Here is a 22,442-nt window from a genome sequence, read left to right as displayed (position 1 = left end):
GGGTGGGGAAAGATAGTGGGGGGGTGGGTGAGGGAGCCCGCGGAAGTACAGTGCATGGTTGGGGAGCGGATGCTTACTACGGTGTCCCTGCTGTTGGTCGCAGTGCCGGTACATCGGCCGATGATTTTATCGATACATTTCTTGTGGATTGCAGCATTGCACTCTGCGGGGAAATTACAGACAGAATTAGAGCCAGAGAGTGAGGGTGGGGAATGGGGAATGGGGAATGGGGAGTGAGGGTGTGTCAGAGAACGGTGGATACTCACGTCGACATTGGTACCCCTGCTTGTTCAAGCCCCTGTGAAGGAAAGTTAACAGTCAGCAAGTTGTTGTAAACACAGGTCACCCCAGAGCAAAACACAGAGCGCCCGTCCCGGGGACCGAACTCATATCAGCGAGGCTAGCGTCAGTGCTGGTTCTTCGCCCCCTGGCCACAAACACACTCCCTCTTCCAACTACACCCCTCCCCTCTGAGTAGGCCACGCCCCTCCACCCACAACCCCCCCCCCTGCCCCCAGGCCACGCCCCGCCCCTCCTCTCCTCTCCCCTCCCTTGCCCCCCCCCACCCCCCAACCCTCCCAGCAGGCCAGGCCTCTCCACTGCGCCCCTCACCCCACTCCACTACCCCAGGCAGGCCATGCCCCTTCCACTCCGGCCACGCACCCCGGCCATGCCCTTCCCCAACCCAGGCCAGGCCCCTCCCCTGGCTGGATCTGTCGAGTTGCCGTCAATCACCTCTGGATTCAATGATGATGCATGGGTAACCCGAGTCACGGTCACACCCCAGCTCCGAACTGCGCTCCTTACCAGACAAAATCCCGGCACACGGAGCAGAAGGTGGGCTGCCGGAAGAAGGTGGCGATGAACTCGTGGTTCTTGATGTAGTGGATTTTGGCCTGTTTGATGGCTCCTCGCCTCCGGTTCAGAGTCACCGCCCCATCCTCTTCCTTCACAGACTGGTGGCAATCTGTGGACACAAAGAGCCAGTGATCAGGGTCACTGCCCCGCGACATTGCGGGGTACGGGCAGTGTTGGGCTCAGGATATCGGACAGTTGTGTAGGGATTGTGTTACTGGGCAACCATAAGTTATGCATCTATCTCGGTGACAAGACCATCCAAACATAGACAATCAACAGGGGTCTGTACAGGGGTCGGTGCTCGCATGGCCTTTTCCAACACTGTTACGGCGGACATGCCCAGCACCAAGTCCCAGAGGTTGGCCTATGCCGACGACGCAAACATCGACGCTGGAGTAAGTAAGTTCGATGCCACAAGTAACCCGGACCTCCTGAAACGCTCCCACCGGACCTGGCACCTCCGCCCCAATCTAAAGACGACAGTTGTGTTCCATCTGAACAACATTGCCGGGAAAGAACTCGACGTTTCAGTCTGCCCATCAACCCCTCCCTGGACACGACTCTCACCCATTGGCCTCACTGGGCAACAAGTAAACCCCGGGGTGAACCTGGTGCGGAAACTTGCGGAATATCACGGGGGAGCACAGGCAGAACACTGTAGCCCAACTGTGCCCCTGGTCTCACCTGCTGCAGGATACCGCTCTGCCACCACACAAAGATCGTGGTGGTGCAGCTACACGCCACCATGAGGATGGTATCAGGGACGCTCATGGCCAATCCAACTGAGCACTTTAGTGGTGTCCCTCATTCCCCACAATGCCACCGTGCTCCATCAGATGGAAAATAAGGAACATAAAGAAGCAGCACCCCATCACTGGCCCACAGCGGAGACAGTGGGCAGCGAGAGCTCAACCCAAACCGTACGGGGCACGGACGCTGTGCCCACCTGCTCCACAAGTGGAAGGTGAGGGACGGCCCGTAGTGCGACTGTGGCCATGAGTCCCAGACCCTGGAACTTGTCACATCAACCTGCCCACTGAGATCTGTGGGTCCCAGACCCTGGAATACCTCACATCCACCTGCCCACTGAGATCAGTGAGTCCCAGACCCTGGAACACCTCACATCCACCTGCCCACTGAGATCTGTGGGTCCCAGACCCTGGAACACCTCACATAGATCTCAGTGGGTTGGTCAGTGAGTTTAGACCCTGGAACCAGTCACGTTGACCAGCCCACTGAGATCGGTGAGTCCCAGACCCTGGAACACCTCACATCCACCTGCCCACTGAGATCTGTGAGTTTAGACCCTGGAACCAGTCACTTTGACCAGCCCACTGAGATCTGTGAGTTTAGACCCTGGAACCAGTCACTTTAACCAGCCCACTGAGATCTGTGGGTCCAAGACCCTGGAACACCTCACATCCACCTGCCCACTGAGATCGGTGGCAGGAGGCCCCTCAGTTCCCCACTCGATGTCTCAGGAGACCGTGGAATGGAGAGACAAACTACACGTCCCATTCCCCTCATACAAAACAACAACTGGGCGGATAATCCAAAGAACCAGAGTTCAAATCTCAACATTTAGAATTTGGATTCAGTTTAAAATAAATCTGGAAATTTAAAAAAATGACCATGAAGCTGTCCGATTGTCATAAAAGCCCAACAGGTAACTGATGCCCTTTGGGGAAGGAAACCTGCCGTCCTTACCCAGTCTGGGCTTAAAGGTGACTCCAGTCCCACACCAACCCTGCCTGCCTCACTTCGAAATAACATTAGTGAGCCAGTTGGGTTTTATGAAAAAACTGACAGTTAACAAATTACTGATAAAAGAAGCTGATAATTTCTCTCCATCGACCCTATCTCTTCTGGTGGGGGGAGTCCAGAACAAGGGGGCAGAACCTTCAGGGGTGATGTCAGGAAGCACTTCTTCGCACAAAGCGGGGTAAAAATCTGGAACTCTCTCCCCAAAAAGGCTGTGGGTGCTGGGGGTCAATTGGAGCTTTCAAGACTGAGATCGATCGAGTTTTGTTGGGTCAGGGTGTCGAGGGATATGGAGAAACGGCGGGTAAATGGGGGTAAGATACAGATCAGCCCTGATGTAATTGAATGGTGGACCAGGCTGGAGGGGCTGAATGGCCTCCTCCTGTTCCTGTGTTGCTAGATTTATTGAATTCAATTTCACCACTTGCCTGGTGGGATTTGGACTCAAGACATGATCAGGTGAGTAACTGGCTGAGCATCCATTGTAACCAAATGCAGTTTACTTCCTGACTGGAGTTCAGGCATAACTCATCTCCACAGGTAGCAGTCCCCACAGCCCAGGTCATCGCCTCCTCCCGTCCCGCCCTTCAGGCAGACCCAGTCCGGACCAGAGTCACCCAAACATTTGCCAATGCAGGCCACAGTCCCTCCTCGATCACCGACCAGCTGGGCGAGGTGCAGTAAAGAGGCGGATTTAACCACCTACCACAGGTGGGCCACAAATGGTTAAACCATCGCCAGGACCAAGCAGGCCCGTCATTCAGGTTTTACAACCTGTTATTTTGATCTGAAGACAATAATTACCGTAGCAACATGGCACTGGGCCAGGAGGTGTGGCCAATCTCCAGCATGGTGATTGGCTCCCCAGCACCACAATTAGCTCTTCCTTCCCAGCAATTCTGTTCATCGCCAATCAACCGATACAGCGGGTGACAATTACACACCCGGCAATCAGCTCACAACTCTGCCGCTTTAAATAGCACTCACTCCAAAAACTGCACAGAAACAGCAGGCAACACTCAGACAGCACACTGACCGAGACACTCAAACCACAAACAGCCAACAGCCAGACACAGGGCAGGTACAGCACGGGTTAGATACAGAGTAAAGCTCCCTCTACACTGTCCCATCAAACACTCCCAGGGCAGGACAGCACGGGTCAGATACAGAGTAAAGCTCCCTCTACACTGTCCCATCAAACACTCCCAGGGCAGGACAGCACGGGTCAGATACAGAGTAAAGCTCCCTCTACACTGTCCCATCAAACACTCCCAGGGCAGGACAGCACGGGTCAGATACAGAGTAAAGCTCCCTCTACACTGTCCCATCAAACACTCCCACAGCTGAGTGGTGACCACAGAAACAGTCAGTCACCCTGTGATGTGCCTGTGACACTAGTAGTGCCTCCCCAGGGATTCGGAGCAGACACTGGCATTTACCGTTTGCCCAAGCGCGGCCCAGGCTATAGATGCAGGAGTGAGGAGTCAGCGGGTCGGAGCATGTCTGTTCCTGGGATCCCTGTACTGGTGCTCCGGAAATCGTGGACATTTGGGATTCCAATTTGTGGCAAGAGAGCGGCAGAGCATTGTTCAAATCCCCCGAAAACAGAGGCAATCGCAGGAAGGTGTAGAAAAAAATTGGCCTGAAAATTCTCCACTGGATCAGTGTGGTCGGCCCTTTAAACTTGCTTCTGTACGCAGCACATCGCCTAGCAACGCTGGTCACCGACTGGACATGGTGCAAAGGTCACGGCTATTTACACTGCAACATTGCAAATAATGTCACCCAACATTGCCAAGATTCAGTCTGTTTCCCACCTCTCTATCAAACTTGTTCTTTGTAATATATTCAGAGCATAAACTTGCCAGAGTTCATGGACCAGATTCCACCTGGCTGTCCCGCTTCGTTAAACCCCACAATGCCGATCCGGGGGAACTGAGACTTCTATCCTCTGCTGACACTGACCAACTGCACAGGCCCAAAGTTACCCAAATACTCCCTCAGTGTCCCCGCACAGCGCACAGTGGGTTAGGGAACGATGGAAGGGGGTCCCGCACATTCAGGAGCAGTGCCCAGCACTATCTTACCCGTATCCTCCAGGAACAGCTGCACGGCCATCAGCACTTTCCCCTGGGGCTGCAGGTCAAGCTGTGGAGAGAGAGACTCCAGTGAATAATGCAACTCCCCTCACACAGTCAGACTGAGGACCCAGGCAAACAGGGACCTATAGCATAGGCCGCTCAACAACACAGCCCCACACCCCACTCTCCCGATTAAATCACTTTGTAATACTCCCCACTCCGAGTCAGAAAGTCGTGTGTTCTAGGCTCCAGTCCAGGGACTTAAACCCATAATCTAGGCCGACACTGCAGGGTAGTACTGAGGGAGTGCCGCACTGTCGGAGGGGCAGTACTGAGGGAGCACTGCACTGTCGGAGGGGCAGTACTGAGGGAGTGCCGCACTGTCGGAGGGGCAGTACTGAGGGAATGCCGACTGTTGGAGGGGCAGGACTGAGGGAATGCCGACTGTCGGAGGGGCAGTACTGAGGGAATGCCGACTGTCGGAGGGGCAGTACTGAGGGAGTGCCGCACTGTCGGAGGGGCAGTACTGAGGGAGTGCCGCACTGTCGGAGGGGCAGTACTGAGGGAATGCCGACTGTCGGAGGGGCAGGACTGAGGGAGCACTGCACTGTTGGAGGGGCAGGACTGAGGGAGCACTGCACTCGTTAAGATACAGAGTAAAGCTCCCTCTACACTGTCCCATCAAACACTACCAAGGCAGGTCATCATTATCGTAGGCGGTCCCTCAAACTAGGATGACATGCTTCCATGAGTTCACAGATGTTTCAATGAAGGACCCAATGTTCCAGTCCTGAACTCCAATTGAGGGGGTGGAAGATGCCTGTGCATGAATTTCTTTTAACGTGTGGTGGCTGTTGCACACCAGCCACCACACGGGCTCGACAGGGCTAGGTCTTGGTCCAGTGGCAAGGATTAACCAAGACGACTGGAGACCTGCTCTGCTGCACGGACCGAGCGCACACATATTGCAGTGTGAGCTGGCCTGTGCTGCTCCTGGGCCCTTGCCTCTTCTGGGCCCCATACTCTCATCTGTCGCACCTCCGCCATGATCTCTCACCGCTCTTCCACCATAAACGTTCGGCACGGGTTAAATACAGAGTAAAGCTCCCTCTACACTGTTCCATGAAACCCTTTCAGGGCAGGTACAGCACAGGTTAGATACAGAGTAAAGCTCCCTCTACACTGTCCCATCAAACACTCCCAGAGCAGGTACAGTGGCGGTTTGATGAGAATCTAGTTTGAGATGGTAAACACTGGTCCAGCTGTAACAAGCAATGTTAGCGTGTGATGTGTTGGTTCAGAATTCTTGTTTCTACCTATTCTCTTCCACCCACAGTCCTTTACCCCTGATCAACCGTTTATGCAGCAATGGAAGCAGAAGTTAGTGAAAACCAAGCAGGAAAGGGAATGACTGCTGACCTCGCCTCCCAGCCAGGCCACCTATTTGACACTTTCTCTGCTGCTTCACACGTGGATGTACAGCACAAGGGAACCCTTCGGCCCATCCTCTGTGCTGTATCCGATCGACCGCTCTCAATCCCACAATCAGCCGCACTTACCCAGAACTCGGCTTTGCCGTTGCCCTTCTTGCAGCGTTCAGCGAGGACGGAGACCCCCACGGTGACCTCAGACTGCTGCTCCTCTGCACTCCTCATCAGCACGATCTGGATCACACGCCCCTCGTATATATGGGCATCAAAGGAAGACTTCCAGTCCGGATACATGGTCGGCTTCTTCTGAACCAGCGTTTTCCCACGTTCTGCTCAACGGCAAATAACACGGCTCAACACCAGGCAGGCGGGATTCCCAAACGCCCCATCACCCGCGGAGAGCTGCGTCACGCCGCGGGGGATCACCAGGAGTGGACCGGGAGCAGACTGGGGCGACACTGCGGACCGGGAGCGAACCAGGGCGGCTCTGCGCAAGGAGCAGACCAGGAACGGATCGGAGTGACACTGCACCAGGAGCGGACTGGGGCGACACTGTACTGGTGCGACTCTGCACCGGGAGCAGACCGGTGGGCCCTGGCGCACCGGGATTGGATCGGGGGCGGCCCTGCGCACCGGGAGCGGACCAGCGCACCAGGAGCAGACCGGGGCGAGCCGGCACCACCGGGAGCGGACCGAGGGCGACCCGGCGCGAACCAGGGGTGACCCAGCGCACCGGGAGCGGACCGGGGTGATCCAGCGCACCGGGAGCGAACCAGGGGTGACCCAGCGCACCGGGAACGGACCGAGGGCAATCCTGCGCACCGGCGCGAGCCGTCGCAACGGGAGCAGACTGGGGTGACACTGCACCAGAAGCAGTACCTGTGGTCAAGGCTTCTTTCACCTTTACGGCAACAAATGGCTGCTGAGGCTCGGCCGGATTGGGGACCGGCCCCACCTCAAAGGAGTTGAATGAGAGGCGAAGAAACGGAGACATGGCTCACACGTCGGGGGCTCTGGAGAAACAGAATTAAAACACAGGCAAAATGTTTGTGACAATCTAAACTTTAAATACATCCAGCCCAATGACATACTCGGTGCTCCATCAAAGGCCCACTCCACCCCAGGTACTCGACACTGAGTGTGAGTGAGGTCGACACAAAACCAACGGATATCACCGAGTACCAATATACCACCGCAAAACCGTTCCACAGTGACAGACCTGTACCCACCAGTTCTGTACCCCAGTGTTATACAGTGACAGACCTGTACCCACCAGTTCTGTACCCCAGTGTTATACAGTGACAGACCTGTACCCACCAGTTCTGTACCCCAGTGTTATACAGTGACAGACCTGTACCCACCAGTTCTGTACCCCAGTGTTATACAGTGACAGACCTGTACCCACCAGTACTGTACCCCAGTGTTATACAGTGACAGACCTGTACCCATCAGTACTGTACCCCAGTGTTATACAGTGACAGACCTGTACCCATCAGTACTGTACCCCAGTGTTATACAGTGACAGACCTGTACCCACCAGTTCTGTACCCCAGTGTTATAGTGACAGACCTGTACCCACCAGTACTGTACCCCAGTGTTATACAGTGACAGACCTGTACCCATCAGTACTGTACCCCAGTGTTATACAGTGACAGACCTGTACCTACCAGTACTATAAGAACATAAGAAATATAAGCAGCAGTAGGCCATTGGCCCCTCGAGCCTGCTACGACATTCACGGCTGATTTGATCATGGACTCAGCTCCACTTCCATGCCCGCTCCCCATAACCCTTTATTCTTTATCACCCAAAAATCTGTCTATCCCCGCCTTAAATATATTCAATGACCCAGCCTCTACAGCTCTCTGGGGCAGAGAATTCCATAGAATTTACAACCCTCAGAAGAAATTTCTCCTCATCTCAGTTTTAAACGGGCGGCCCCTTATTCTAAGACTATGTCCCCTAATTTTAGTTTCCCCAATGAGTGGAAATATCCTCTCTGCATCCACCTTGTCGAGCCCCCTCATTATCTTATATCTTTCGATAAGCTCATCTCATTCTTCTGAACTCCAATGTGTATAGGCCCAACCTACTCAACCTATCCTCATAAGTTAACCCTCTCATCTCCGCAATCAACCTAGTGAACCTTTTCTGAACAGCCTTCAATGCAAGTACATCCTTCCTTAAATACGGAGACCAAAACTGTACGCAGTACTCCATGTGTGGCCTCACCAATACCCTGTACAGTTGTAGCAGGACTTCTCTGCTTTTATACTATATCCCCCTTGCAATAAAGGCCAACATTCCATTTGCCTTCCTGATTACTTGCTGTATACTCACTTTTTGTGTTTCATGCACAAGGACCCCCAGGTCCCTCTGTACTGCAGCACTTGCAATTTTTCTCCATTTAAATTATAATTTGCTTTTCTGTTTTTTCTGCTAAAGTGGATAACCTCACATTGTCCCATAGTATATTACATCTGCCAAATTTTTGCCCACTCTCTTAGCCTGTCTGTGGGCCCAAGTTTCCCTAAAGGAAAAATGGCGCTCATTAACCTGGATACACGTTTTTTTTTGGCTCCTCAGCGTGAAAATAAAAATGTAGAGTTTTCTCACCACATGTGCACCCCTCTGGCACTACTCCATCTGACTCTACAAGGCAGAGCCTCCAATGTATGCTGAAACCGCATAGCGTATGCAATGAAAAATAAACCGGCACCAAATTGCGCACAAAAAAACCCAAACTTTTTTTTAAACCCACTGGGCAGGCGTGTTACAAAGCGCGTTGCGGTGCGCACAAAAATAAATACCCATTTGCACATGCAGAGTAGAAAGTATTAAAAAAACAGCACGTGTGGGGACTGTGTGGATCACCATTAAGAATCCATTGGTGGCGGAGGTAGTTTCACAGGTAGGAAATACAGCTTCATTCATGAGATGGCTGCAATGGAAGGGCGCAGAGAAGGCAAAAGGGCCAGGGACGGAGAAGGGGAAACCGTGAGGGCGAAGAGATTTCGCACGGAAGAAATTGAGCGCCTGGTAGACGTAATCAAGAGTAGATGGGAAGTTCTTGAGAATAAGGGGAGCTTCGGTAAAAAAATAAGCTTAGACCGTCTGCACTCGAAAAAGTTTGGGACCTCGTCGCAGTCGAGTTTAATGAAATGTCCATGACCCTGAGAACCAGTGCACAGCTGAACAAGAAGTGGCAGGACCTCAGACAAGCAGTGACTGTAAGTAATACGTTAAACTTACATTTATTTGGGCTATTAAATAGATGTACATTTATGCACTGCAAAAACATCTGTAAATGTGATCCGCACGTGTACGTGTGTTCAGAAGGACCTTCTCTTAAAAAGTTCCATTTTCACCTTTGCAGAAGATGGTGCCACAGATCAACCGAGAACGGTCACAAACTGGAGGAGGTCTGCCAAATAGGCTGCAACTAACAGCCGTGGAGCAGAGGATAGCGTCAATGATTAAATGTCACAGGAGAAGACTAACAATCAATGCGGAAGCTGGTCCCAGTTTTCCAATAAAGGGTAAGCCCTGCAAATTGCACAGTCTGGTTTGGCTAAATGTTACGGACTGCGTGTGTTGCCTACGCTTCTCCTTCCTCAATGCTGCTTACCTGCCATCTATCTTTTGTTTCACAGAGGTTGAGCATCAGGAGGAGATAGAAGGTGCACCTGAAGTTGAAGGCGAGAATGTTCAAGAAAACACCATGTCAGATATTACAACTCAGGACAATGATGGGCAGCAAGAAGACGTCGACGACGAGATGGTCACCCTGGATTTGGAGGTGCTGAACCCCTCGAGGATTCCAAGCCCTTTCATGAACGAATCAAGCGAGAGGACTTTTCCAGGTGTGACATCTGAGGCTGCAGGTACAAGTGTGTCACAGCAAGCCACACCTGTGAGACGTCGTAGGAGGGCGAACTCCAGACCTGATGCAGAAACACTGGACTCTGAGAACATAGGGACATCTTGTGGGGATGAGCGGGGAGAATATCGAGCAATCTCAATTGCTCCGAGAAGCCTTTGGTGGGGTGAGGGCAGAATGGGGGGGTGCTGTCATTACAGGTGGAAAGAGTTTCGGGACGGTTGAACGAGGTAGTATCGGCACTAGGGGTGGGGGGGCTCCCCCAGGCTGTCCTTAATGCGAGGAACGCTTTCCACTCTGCACCAAATTCAAGGGTTAATCCTGAGGATGAGGTTGACTATGAAGAGGAACCCGGGCCTTCCGCAGTGACATATTTTGGCTCTATCCCTGTTGTAACCCAGCAGCAAGAATCGCTGCGGCAGAAAAGAGACAGACTACACCTGGGGGTACGGGGGGCAAGGAAGCAGAAGTCTGTAACTACGGGTACGCACAGGGGTAGCAGCATCTACCGGGGCAGGATTGGAGCACAGTGCTCAGGAGGGTCGATGTCTTGTTTGTTTTTTGGTTGCTTCAGTTGATTGTTCTTTGTAAAGTTTGCCATGGTTTTGAATAAAGTTTTTAAAGTTATGAAGGTTTAAAGATAAGTAAAGTCAAGCTAATTACAACTGTGCTGTACAAATGTTTGATAAACATTTTAATTTTGGACTTTTAACCTGGCTCCTGCACTTTTTAATGCTGCACTAATAAATATTGCAGGAGAACTGGACTCAACATGAAAATGGCCTCGCCCCTATTGGTTTAAATGATATAGGGGCAGGTTCCAGTACTAAGGTGTTCATGGATCCTGCCTTGCTCTGGGTCACTGATACATGCAATGAAGGATCATGGTGCATGTATCAGTGACCCTCACCCAGTCTGGATCCATGAACAACTTAAGTCTTATTGTCCACCTAAGCACTCCAACACTCCATTAAAACATAAAAGATTTGTTAGTCGGATTATTTTTTTTTAATTCAATGTAATGTTCTACCTTTAATAGAGATCACTGCTGCTTGCCTTTGAGCCTGGAGTATCTTGCACTGCTCTTTGTGTACAGACCTTGAGCCTGGGCTAGCAGTGGGCCGTGTGGGTGGAGGATCTTGGGCTGGGGCATAGCAGTGGGCCGTGTGGGTGGAAGACCTTGGGCTGGGGCCAAGCAGTGGGCAGTGTGGGTGGAGGACCTTGGGCCTGGGCCTAGCAGTGGGCTGTGTGGGTGGAAGACCTTGGTCTGGGGCCTAGCAGTGGGCCGTGTGGGTGGAGGACCCTGGGCCTGGGCCTAGCAGTGGGCAGTGTGGGTGGAGGACCTTGGGCTGGGGCCTAGCAGTGGGCTGTTTGGTGGAGGACCTTGGGCCTGGGCTAGCAGTGGGCCGTGTGGGTGGAGGACCTTGGGCCTGGCTAGCAGTGGGCCGTGTGGGTGGAGGACCTTGGGCCTGGCTAGCAGTGGGCCGTATGGGTGGAGGACCTTGGGCCTGGCTAGCAGTGGGCCGTGTGGGTGGAGGACCTTGGGCTGGGGCCTAGCAGTGGGCCGTGTGGGTGGAGGACCTTGGGCCTGGCTAGCAGTGGGCCGTGTGGGTGGAGGACCTTGGGCCTGGCTAGCAGTGGGCCGTGTGGGTGGAGGACCTTGGGCTGGGGCCTAGCAGCGGCTGCAGTCGACATCCAGGAGAATGGGGAGAAGGCTGTACTGGATGGCAAAAGAAGACGATTTGGATTGGCATGTTAATTCGTCATTATTGGAGGTTTCAAAAGGTTTCCCTTAACTATTTGGAGTATTTTGGGCAGTGACAACATCGATGGGAAAAGGTAAAGATTTTTTTGCATTTTTTGCCATCATTCTTTTATCATCGCAGGAGCATCAGTATGGGTAAGTTTATATTTACTTTTAATTTTATACCTGCATGTAGTAAATATTTTTAAAATTACCTTAAAGTTTATTTATAAGAAACAGGGAGTCCCTTTGGCGGGGGATAGGAGCGGGCCAGTGCGGATTCTCTAACTGCAGGTTAGGGCTTTTCCTTCAGTGCTTCTAGGGTCTGTGCGCAGGTTGAAACATTTTGTTGGTGGGGAAAGTTTGCTTTATGCCCAGAAATGGCGTGGAAGCTTTTACAGATACACCAGTGCCAGAAGGTATCAGAAAGTTTGGCAGCAAACATGCAGCCGCTGGTAGTAGACGCCGGCACCCTGAAACCGGGGAATCTTTGGACTGGGCTTCGGCACCAAAACATTCATTTTTCTGTTAGTTAGCCAATCCTCTATCCATGCTAATATATTAACCCCAACACCGTGAACTTTTATCTTGTGCAGTAACCTTTTATGATGCCTGACACAATCGAAAGCACGGCACTGTCCATTAATATCCTCTGCCAAACCCTGCTGTTTCCGGCCTAGACAACTAGCTGCAGTGAGTATACACCAGGACTGAAACAGGACAGACCCTGGCTGGTCCAGTCTTATTGCTGAGGCTCTCCGTTATAACAAGTCATCGCTGCAGTTTGTATCCTTCCAAGCTCAGTGTGTCTGGAGAAAGCATTTCAAGTGGGTACAGGTCTGTCACTGTATAACACTGGGATACAGTACTGGTGGGTACAGGTCTGTCACTGTATAACACTGGTGTACAGTACTGGTGGGTACAGGTCTGTCACTGTATAACACTGGGGTACAGTACTGGTGGGTACAGGTCTGTCACTGTATAACACTGGTGTACAGTACTGGTGGGTACAGGTCTGTCACTATATAACACTGGGGTACAGTACTGGTGGGTACAGGTCTGTCACTATATAACACTGGGGTACAGTACTGGTTGGTACAGGTCTGTCACTGTATAACACGGGTACAGTACTGGTGGGTACAGGTCTGTCATTGTATAACACTGGGGTACAGTACTGGTTGGTACAGGTCTGTCCCTGTATAACACGCGTACAGTACTGTTGGGTACAGGTCTGTCCCTGTATAACACTGGGGTACAGTACTGGTTGGTACAGGTCTGTCACTGTCTAACACGAATACAGTACTGGTGGGTACAGGTCTGTCATTGTATAACACTGGGGTACAGTACTTGTTGGTACAGGTCTGTCACTGTATAACACGTGTACAGTACTGTTGGGTACAGGTCTGTCACTGTATAACACGAATACAGTACTGGTGGCTACAAGTCTGTCACTGTATAACACTGGGGTACAGTACTGGTACAGTACTGGTTGGTACAGGTCTGTCACTGTATAACACGGGTACAGTACTGGTGGGTACATGTCTGTCACTATATAACACTGGGGTACAGTACTGGTTGGTACAGGTCTGTCACTGTATAACATGGGTACAGTACTGGTGGGTACAGGTCTGTCACTGTATAACACGGGGGTACAGTACTGGTGGGTACAGGTCTGTCACTGTATAACACTGGGGTACAGTACTGGTTGGTACAGGTCTGTCACTGTATAACACTGGGGTACAGTACTGGTGGGTATAAGGTCTGTCACTGTATAACACGGGTACAGTACTGGTGGGTATAGGTCTGTCACTGTATAACACTGGGGTACAGTACTGGTGGGTACAGGTCTGTCACTGTATAACACTGGGGTACAGTACTGGTTGGTACAGGTCTGTCACTGTAAAACACGGGTACAGTACTGGTGGGTATAAGGTCTGTCACTATATAACACGGGTACAGTACTGGTGTGTACAGGTCTGTCACTGTATAACACGGGTACAGTACTGGTGGGTACAGGTCTGTCATTGTATAACACTGGGGTACAGTACTGGTTGGTACAGGTCTGTCCCTGTATAACACGCGTACAGTACTGTTGGGTACAGGTCTGTCCCTGTATAACACTGGGGTACAGTACTGGTGTGTACAGGTCTGTCACTGTATAACACTGGGGTACAGTACTGGTGGGTACAGGTCTGTCACTGTATAACACTGGGGTACAGAACTGGTGGGTATAAGGTCTGTCACTATATAACACGGGTACAGTACTGGTGGGTATAAGGTCTGTCATTGTATAACACGGGTACAGTACTGGTGGGTATAAGGTCTGTCACTGTATAACACTGGGGTACAGTACTGGTGGGTATAAGGTCTGTCACTGTATAACACTGGGGTACAGTACTGGTGGGTATAAGGTCTGTCACTGTATAACACTGGGGTACAGTACTGGTGGGTATAAGGTCTGTCACTGTATAACACGGGTACAGTACTGGTGGGTATAAGGTCTGTCACTGTATAACACGGGTACAGTACTGGTGGGGCTGGGCGGGGGGCTCCTACGAAGGACGGCTGATGGATCTTGACACTTGTGTCCTTGCAAACTACCGCCCGATCTCCAACCTCCTTTTCCTCCACAAAGTCCTTGAATGTGTTGTCCCATCCCAAATCTGCCCCCATTTTTCTTGGATCTCTATGTTTGAATCCCTCCAATCATGTGTCTGCCCTGCCACAGTACTGAAACAGTTCTCATCAGTGTTACAAATGGCATCCTGAGTGACTGTGGTTAACTAATCCTCCTTGTCCTTCTTGACCTGTCTGCAGCCTTTGACATAGTTGACCACACTAGCTCTACCTCACCACCACCTGTCTCGACCCCTCCACGGTCTCTAAATTGTCAGAATACTTGTCCGAATCCTGTCCTGGATGAGCAGAAATTTCCTCCAACTAAATATTGTGAAGACCGAAGCCACCGCCTTCGATTCCAGCCATAACTCCATTCCCTCGCCACTGACACCATCCCTTTCCCTGGTCACTATCTGAGGCTCAAACACACTGTTTGCAATGTTGGTGTTGTACTTGATCCTGAATTGAGCTTCTGACCCCATATCCTCGCCATCACTAAGACCGCATATTTCCACCTCCGTAACATCGCCCGTCTCCACCGTTGTCTCAGCTCATCCGCTGCTGAAACCCACATCCAGGCCTTTGTTACCTCTAGACTTGACTATTCCAACACACTCCTGGCTGGCCTCCCACATTCTACCCTACGTAAACTAGGGGTGATCCAAAACTCGGCTGCCCCTGTCCTAACTCGCACCCAGTCCCGCTCACCCATCACCCCTGTGCTCGCTGACCTACATCGGCTCACGGTCCGGCAACACCTCAATTTTAAAATGTTCATCTTTGTTTTCTAATCCCTCCATGGCCTCGCCCCTCCCTATCTCTGTCACCTCCTCCAGCCCCACAACCGCCAGCCCCCCACTGAGATGTCTGCGCTCCTCTAATTCGGATAAGCATCCCTGATTATAATCGCTCCACCATTGGCGGCTGTGCCTTCAGCTGCCGAGGCCCTGGGCTCTGGAATTCCCTCCCTAAACCTCTCCACCTCCCTCTCATTCTTTAAGATGCTCCTTAAAACCTAGTTCTTTGATCAAGGTTTTGGTCGCCTGTCCTAATATTTCATGTGGCTCGATGTCGAATTTTGTCTGATAATGCTCCTGTGAAGCACTTTGGGATGTTTTACTACTTTAAAAACGCTATATAAATGCAAGTTGTTGTATTCTGTGAATCTGGGACAGTCTCTCTAGCCACTGGGCACGCTCCCCCGCATCCCCAAGGCTGGGTCAAGGACACTCGACTCCCATTTCCGTGATATAATACGGCTCGAGGCAGGAAAGTCACCGGCTGTCTTTTGTCAGATGCTCCATGGAACTGGAACCGAGACGGAAACTTGATGGTTTATTAAAAACAGCAGATTGTGAAACATTGCAACACTCAATGAGGTCACTGTACCCAGGATGCAGTGCAGCCAGGAAGTACTCGACACTGTGAGGCTTGAAACTGACAATTAGGAAATCTTCAAAGGCCCAGTTTCACTCAGTCAGTCATTCATTTGCAGAAACAGTCACAACATTTTTAGTTAGTTTCTGTTTTACAAAAATCCTGTGACTTATAGTTTAATAAAAAGAGAAAAGAGAGCAGAAAGCGGGAGGGGCCCAGTGCTGGAGAGAGAGGTAGCCAGAGAGAGAGCACAGAGGATAATCACAGCACCATAGAATGGTTACAGCACGGAAGGCCATTCTGCACGTTGAGCCCGTGCCGATAATGTGTCGGGAAGACCCTCAAAAATGATTTTTGTTTCAGAATCCTAATTCTGGCGGGTTTTATTTTCATCTTCATATAAATCCGTCCCTGCCCAAACACAGCCGCCCTCTCGACCCCCTCGCCCAGTCCTACTCCTTACGTTCCCCCTTCCATCCGCCCCCCCCCCGCCCCCCTCCCCTCAGTATTATTTTCTGCGATAACCAGCAGCTTAGCATTTGAAGTATTTTGGGGTTTACTAGTTGAAGATTCAGTCGAGGGAATCACTGACAACTTGTGAGTGAAAGTCCCTGAAATGCTGAGAAAGGCGAAAGAGCAGAGGAAGTTCAAAAACAAGAAGCGCGTCAGAGTAACCACAAAGCCCGCAGCTGATACAGCACATCCATCAAACGTCGAGAGGAGACTCACTCGCTCCTCGGACACCAGCAGTCGGACACAGCAAGGGCTCCCCGACCTCCAACCCCTCACCCCCACGGCACCGACCCCTCAACGCCGACCTCCAATCCTGCACAACTCCGACCCCTCACCCCCATGGCCCCGACCTTACAACGCCGACCTCCAACCCCTCACCCCCGACCTCCAAACCTGAACTACTCCAACCTCTCACCCCCACTACCCCTCACCCCCACGGCACCGACCCCTCAACACCGACCTCCAATCCTGCACAACTCCGACCCCTCACCCCCATGGCCCCGACCTTACAACGCCGACCTCCAACCCCTCACCCCCAACCTCCAAACCTGAACTACTCCAACCTCTCATCCCCACGGCCCCAACCCCTCACCCCTACGACCCAACAGCCTGAACTTGCACAGCGCCGGCCCGCACAGCTGCTGTGATTTAAAAGCCAGATCCTCCGCCAACTCCAGCAAATTCCGCTGAGAATAAAGGGGAAGCGGAACCCTGCCCCTGTTCGTAAGAACAGGAAGCACAGGTCAGACGCCACCCAAAGAAGCGGGGTCAAAACTTTGGGTCACAACGTCCATCAAACACTCCCAGGGCAGGTACAGCACGGGTTAGATACAGAGTAAAGCTCCCTCTACACTGTCACATTAAAGGTACAGCACAGGATAGATACAGAGTAAAGCTCTCGCTGCACTGTCCCATCAAACACTCTCAGGGCAGGTACAGCACGGGGTTAGATACAGAGTAAAGCTCCCTCTTTATGTGCCCCATGGAATCTGGGTAATATTTCCTATGTTTAACAGCAGTTGCCCGAGGGCCTGCCCGAGTGGGATTTGCAATTGCTGTAGACGTTGTCCTCCTGTGAACCTTGGATGCAGAGGCCGCTCAAAACTGCTCCTGGAATCCGGTTAGGTGTAATGGAATTTTGACGCCATTACTAATTGAAGCAAAGGCTCTTTCATAACTGATCTCCTGCCCATCCCCCACAGATCTCAAACTGGGAGCTGGAATGATTCAGCTGCACAGGTTCTGAGTCACTGTCGGAGGGGCAGTACTGAGGGAGTGCTGCACTGTCGGAGGGGCTGTACTGAGGGAGCGCCGCACTGTCGGAGGGGCAGTACTGAGGGAGTACTGCATTTATCTCTCCACCAACCTCACGGAAACAGATTATCTGATCATTATCATATTTCTGTCGTGGGATCCTGCTGTGCACAAATTGGCTGCCGCGTTTCCCACATTGCAAGTGACTAACTTCAAAAGTACTCCATTGGCTGTAAAGCTCTTTGGGATGTCCCGAGGTGATGAAAGGTGCTATATAAATGCGTTCGGACAACTTGAGCAGGTGAAAGGGACAATGGAAATGAAATATAAGTTCATCTGTCAAACTGATTTGGCAGCGTGACTGACACATCCAACAACGTCTCGATATAAAATTCTGATATCAATCCTCTCTGGCGACAGCTATGTTGCAGGAGGACGGCTAACATTGTACCTTCGTTTAAAAAGCGAGAAAGGGATAGACCGAGTAATTACATGCCAGTCAGCCTGACCTCAGCGGTGGGAAAATTATTGGAGAAAACCCTGAGGGGCAGGATAAATCTTCATTTGGAAAGACACGGATTAATAAGAACATAAGAAATAGAAGCAGGAATAGGACATTTGGCCCCTTGAGCCTGCTCCACCATTCAATAAGACCATGGCTGATCTGATCATGGACTCAGCTCCACTTCCCTGCCCGCTCCCCATAACCCTTTACTCCCTTATCGCTCAAAAATATATTCAATGACCCAGCCTCCACAGCTCTCTGGGGCAGAGAACTTCACAGATTTACAACCCTCTGGGAGAAGAAATTCCTCCTCATCTCCATTTTAAATGGGCAGCCCCTTATTCTGAGACTATGCCCCCTAGTTTTAGTTTTCCCCCAAGAGAGGAAACATCCTCTCTGCATCCACCTTGTCGAGCCCCCTCAGAATCTTACACATTTCAATAAGATCAACTCTCATCCTTCTGAACTCCAATGAGTATAGGCCCAACCTTCCTTCATAAGACAACTCCTTCATCTCTGAAATCAACCTCGTGAACCTTCTCTGAACAGCCTCCGATGCAAATATATCCTTCCTTAAATAAGGAAGCCAAAACTGTACGCAGTACTCTAGGTGTGGTCTCACCAATACCCTATACAGTTGTAGCAAGACTTCTCTGCTTTTATACTGCATCCCCCTTGCAATAAAGGCCAACATTCCATTTGCCTTCTTAATTAATTGCTGTACCTGTATGATAAATTTTTGTGTTTCATGTACAAGGAAATCCCTCTGTACCGCAGCATTTTGTAATCTCTCCCCATTTAAATAATAATTTTCTTTTCTATTTTTCCTACCGAAGTGGATATTCACATTTTTCCACATTATACTCCATCTGCCAAATTTTTGCCCACTCACTTAGCCTGTCTATATCCCTTTGTAGATTCTTTGCGCCCTCCTCACAACTTGCTTTCCCACCTATCTTTGTATCATCAGCAAATTTGGCTTCATTACACTCGGTCCCTTCATCCAAGTCATTAATATAGATTGCAAATAGTTGAGGACCCAGCACCGATCCCTGCGGCATCCCACTAATTACAGTTTGCCAACCTGAAAATGACCCATTTATCCCAACTCTCTGTTTTCTGTTAGTTAGCCAATCCTCTATCCTTGCTAATATATTATCTCCAACCACATGAGCTTTTATCTTGTGTAGTAACCTTTTATGTGGCACCTTATCGAATGCTTTCTGGAAATCCAAATACACTACGTCTACTGGTTCCCCCTTATCCACCCTGCTCGCTACATCCTCAAAGAACTCCAGCAACTATGTCAAACATGATTTCCCCTTCATAAAACCATGCTGACTCTGCTTGATTGTATTATGATTTTCTAAATATCCTGCTACTGCTTCCTTAATAATGGAGTCCAACATTTTCCCAATGACAGTCATTTTCAGAATTTGTTAAGGAAAGGTCCTGTTTGACTAATTTGATTGAATTTTTTGAGGAGGTAACCAGGAGGGTCGATGAGGGTAGTGTGTTTGATGTAGTGTATACAGACTTTAGCAAGGCTTTTGATAAGTTCCCACATGGCAGATTGGTCATGAAAGTAAAAGCCTATGGGATCCAGGGCAAAGTGGCAAGTTGGATCCAAAATTGGCTCAAAGGCATGAAGCAAGGGGTAATGGTTGATGGGTGTTTTTGTGACTGGAAGGCTGTTTCCAGTGGGGTTCTGCAGGGATCTGTACTGGCTCCCCTGCTTTTTGTGGTATAGATCAATGATCTAGACTTCAATGTAGGGGGCATGATTAAGAAGTTTGCAGAGGATATAAAAATTGGCCACGTGGTTGATAGTGAGGAAGAAAGCTGTATACTGCAGGAAGATGTCAATGGACTGGTAGCCATTACAGAGATGTGGTTGCAAGGTGACTAGGACTGGGAATTAAATATTCAGGGGTATTTGATAATTCGGAAGGACAGACAGAAAGGAAATGGAGGTTGGGTAGCTTTGTTGATAAAGGATGGAATCACTGCAATAGTGAGAAACGATATTGGCTCAAATGATCAGGATGTTGAAACAGTTTGGGTGGAGATAAGGAATAATAAAAGGAAAAAATCACAGGTGGGCGTAGCCTATAGGCCTCCGAACAGTAACAACTTTGTTGGTCGGAGTATAAACCAAGAAATAGTGGGGACTTGTAAAAAGGGAACAGCAATAATCATGAGTGATTTTAACCTCCATATTGATTGGACAAATCAAATTGGTCAGGGTAGCCTTGAGGAAGAGTTCATAGAGTGCATAAGGGACGGATTCCTTGAGCAGTATGTAACGGAACCAACCAGGGGGCAGGCTATCTTAGATCTGGTCCTGTGTAATGAGACAGGATTAATAAACAATCTCCTAGTAAAGGATCCCCTTGGAATGAGTGAATTTCAAATTCAGATGGAGGGCGAGAAAGTTGGATCTCAAACCAGCGTACTAAGCTTAAATAAAAGGAGACTGCAAAGGTTAGCATGGATTTATGAAGGGGAAATCATGCTTGACAAATCTTCTAGAATGTTTTGAGGATGTAACTAGCAGAATGGACAAAGGCGAACCAGTGGATGTGGTGTATTTAGATTTTCCAAAGGCTTTTGACAAGGTCCCACACAAGAGATTAGTGTGCAAAAATAAAGCACACGATATTGGGGATAATGTATTGACGTGGATAGAGAACTGGTTGGCAGACAGGAAGCCAAGAGTAGGAATAAACGGGTCTTATTCAGAATGGCAGGTAGTGACTCGTGGGCTACCGCAAGGTTTAGTGCTGGGATTTTAGCTATTTACAATATACCGTAATGATTTAGACAAAGGAATTGAATGTAATATCTCCAAGTTTGCAGATGACACTAAGCTGGGTGGCAGTGTGAGCAATGAGAAGGATACTAAGAGGCTGCAGGGTGACTTGGACAGGTTAGGTGAGTAGGCAAATGCATGGCAGATGCAGTATAATGTAGATAAATGTGAGGTTATCCATTTTGTTGGCAAAAAAAAAGGCAGATTATCAGAATGGTGACAGATTAGGAAAAGGGGATGTGCAACGAGACCTGGGTGTCATGATACATCAGTCATTGAAAGTTGGCATGCAGGTACAGCAGGCGTTGAAGTAGGTCAATGGCATGTTGGCCTTCATAGCGAGAGGAATTGAATATAGGAGCAGGGAGGCCTTACTGCAATTGTACAGGGCCTTGATGAGACCACACCTTGAATATTGTGCACTGTTTTGGTCTCCTAATCGAAGGAAGGACATTCTTGCTATTGAGGGAATGCAGCGAAGGTTCACCAGACTGGCAGGATTGACATATGAAGAAAGACTGGGTCGACTAGGCTTATATTCACTGGAATTTAGAAGAATGAGAAGAATTCTGACGGGATTGGACAGGTTAGATGCAGGAAGAATGTTCGCGATGTTGGGGAAGTCCAGAACCAGGGGTCACAGTCTAAGGATAAGGGGTAAGCCATTTAGGACTAAGATGAGGAGAAACTTGTTCACTCAGAGAATTGTGAACCTGTGGCATTCTCTACCACAGAAAGTTGTTGAGGTCAGTTTGTTAAATATATTCAAATGGGAGTTGGATGTGACCCTTACAGCTAAAGGGATCAAGGGGTATGGAGAGAAAGCAGGAATGTGGTATTAAAAGTTGCATGATCAGCCATGATCATATTGAATGGTGGTGCAGGTTCGAAGGGCCGAATGGCCTACTCCTGCACCTATTTTCTATGTTTCTATGAGGGCAGAGTTGGTCAAAGTGGACTGGGAAAATAGATTAAAATGTGGGACGATTGATGAACAGTGGCATACATTGAAGGAGATATTTCATAACGCTCAAGAAAAATATATTCTAGTGAGGAGGAAAGGGTTCAAAAGAAAAGATAGCCATCCGTGGCGAACTAAAGAAATAAAGGATGGTATCCAATTAAAAACAAGGGCATACAAAGTGGCCAAAACTAGTGGGAGGACAAAAGATTGGGAAGCTTTTAAAAGCCAGCAAAGAATTACTAAAAAATTGATTAAGAAAGGGAAGATAGACTCTGAAAGTAAACTAGCACGAAATATAAAAACAGATAGCAAGAGTTTCTATAGGTACATAAAAAGGAAAAAAGTGACTAAGTAAATGTTGGTCCCTTAGAGAACGAGACCAGGGAATTAGTGATGGAGAACATGGAGATGGCAGAAACTCTGAACAAATATTTTAGATCAGTCTTTACGGTAGAGGACAATAAAAATATCCCAACGGTGGATAATGAAGGGGCTATAGGGGGGATAGAATTTAACACAATCACAATCACTGAGAAGGTAGATAATGGGACTAAAGGTGGATAAATCCCCTGGACCTGATGGCTTGCATCCTAGTGTCTTGCGAGAAGTAGCGGCAGGGATTGTGGATGCATTGGTTGTAATTT

At 49.7% G+C, this 22,442-nt stretch overlaps 2 protein-coding genes across 2 annotated transcripts in view; one reads left to right on the top strand and one right to left on the bottom strand.

The window, feature by feature from the left end:
- The window catches only part of LOC139250518 (protein kinase C delta type-like), a 23,753-nt gene extending 16,613 nt beyond the window's left edge, over window positions 1–7,140 (bottom strand). Inside the window, exons 1-6 of the mRNA XM_070872893.1 lie at window positions 7,010–7,140; window positions 6,260–6,459; window positions 4,707–4,767; window positions 808–967; window positions 267–298; window positions 78–163 (exon numbers count right to left, since the gene is read on the bottom strand). Coding sequence (XP_070728994.1) covers window positions 78–163; window positions 267–298; window positions 808–967; window positions 4,707–4,767; window positions 6,260–6,459; window positions 7,010–7,124 — 654 coding nt within the window. The 5' untranslated portion in view covers window positions 7,125–7,140. The remainder of the gene's footprint in view (window positions 1–77; window positions 164–266; window positions 299–807; window positions 968–4,706; window positions 4,768–6,259; window positions 6,460–7,009) is intronic.
- A 1,984-nt stretch (window positions 7,141–9,124) lies between these two features.
- On the top strand, window positions 9,125–10,636 carry LOC139250514 (uncharacterized). The gene is made up of 3 exons (XM_070872887.1): window positions 9,125–9,360; window positions 9,507–9,669; window positions 9,784–10,636. Exons 1-3 carry the CDS (start codon window positions 9,292–9,294, stop codon window positions 10,233–10,235), a joined length of 684 nt encoding a protein of 227 aa, XP_070728988.1. The 5' UTR covers window positions 9,125–9,291; the 3' UTR covers window positions 10,236–10,636.
- Window positions 10,637–22,442: the final 11,806 nt, after the last annotated feature.

Source organism: Pristiophorus japonicus, unplaced genomic scaffold, assembly GCF_044704955.1.
Source record: "Pristiophorus japonicus isolate sPriJap1 unplaced genomic scaffold, sPriJap1.hap1 HAP1_SCAFFOLD_384, whole genome shotgun sequence".
Taxonomy (NCBI): Eukaryota; Metazoa; Chordata; class Chondrichthyes; family Pristiophoridae; genus Pristiophorus; species Pristiophorus japonicus.
The sequence above is the reverse complement of the archived record's forward strand: the minus strand, read 5'-3'. Positions and strand labels throughout refer to the sequence as shown.

What these genes read in the sequence shown, in the direction of transcription:
- LOC139250514 (XM_070872887.1), top strand. Translation starts at nt 9,292, where the DNA reads ATGTCCATGACCCTGAGAACCAGTGCACAGCTGAACAAGAAGTGGCAG. An exon ending in ACCTCAGACAAGCAGTGACT is followed by an intron (nt 9,361 to 9,506) that starts GTAAGTAATACG and finishes TCACCTTTGCAG; the next exon opens with AAGATGGTGCCACAGATCAA. An exon ending in TCCCAGTTTTCCAATAAAGG is followed by an intron (nt 9,670 to 9,783) that starts GTAAGCCCTGCA and finishes TTTGTTTCACAG; the next exon opens with AGGTTGAGCATCAGGAGGAG.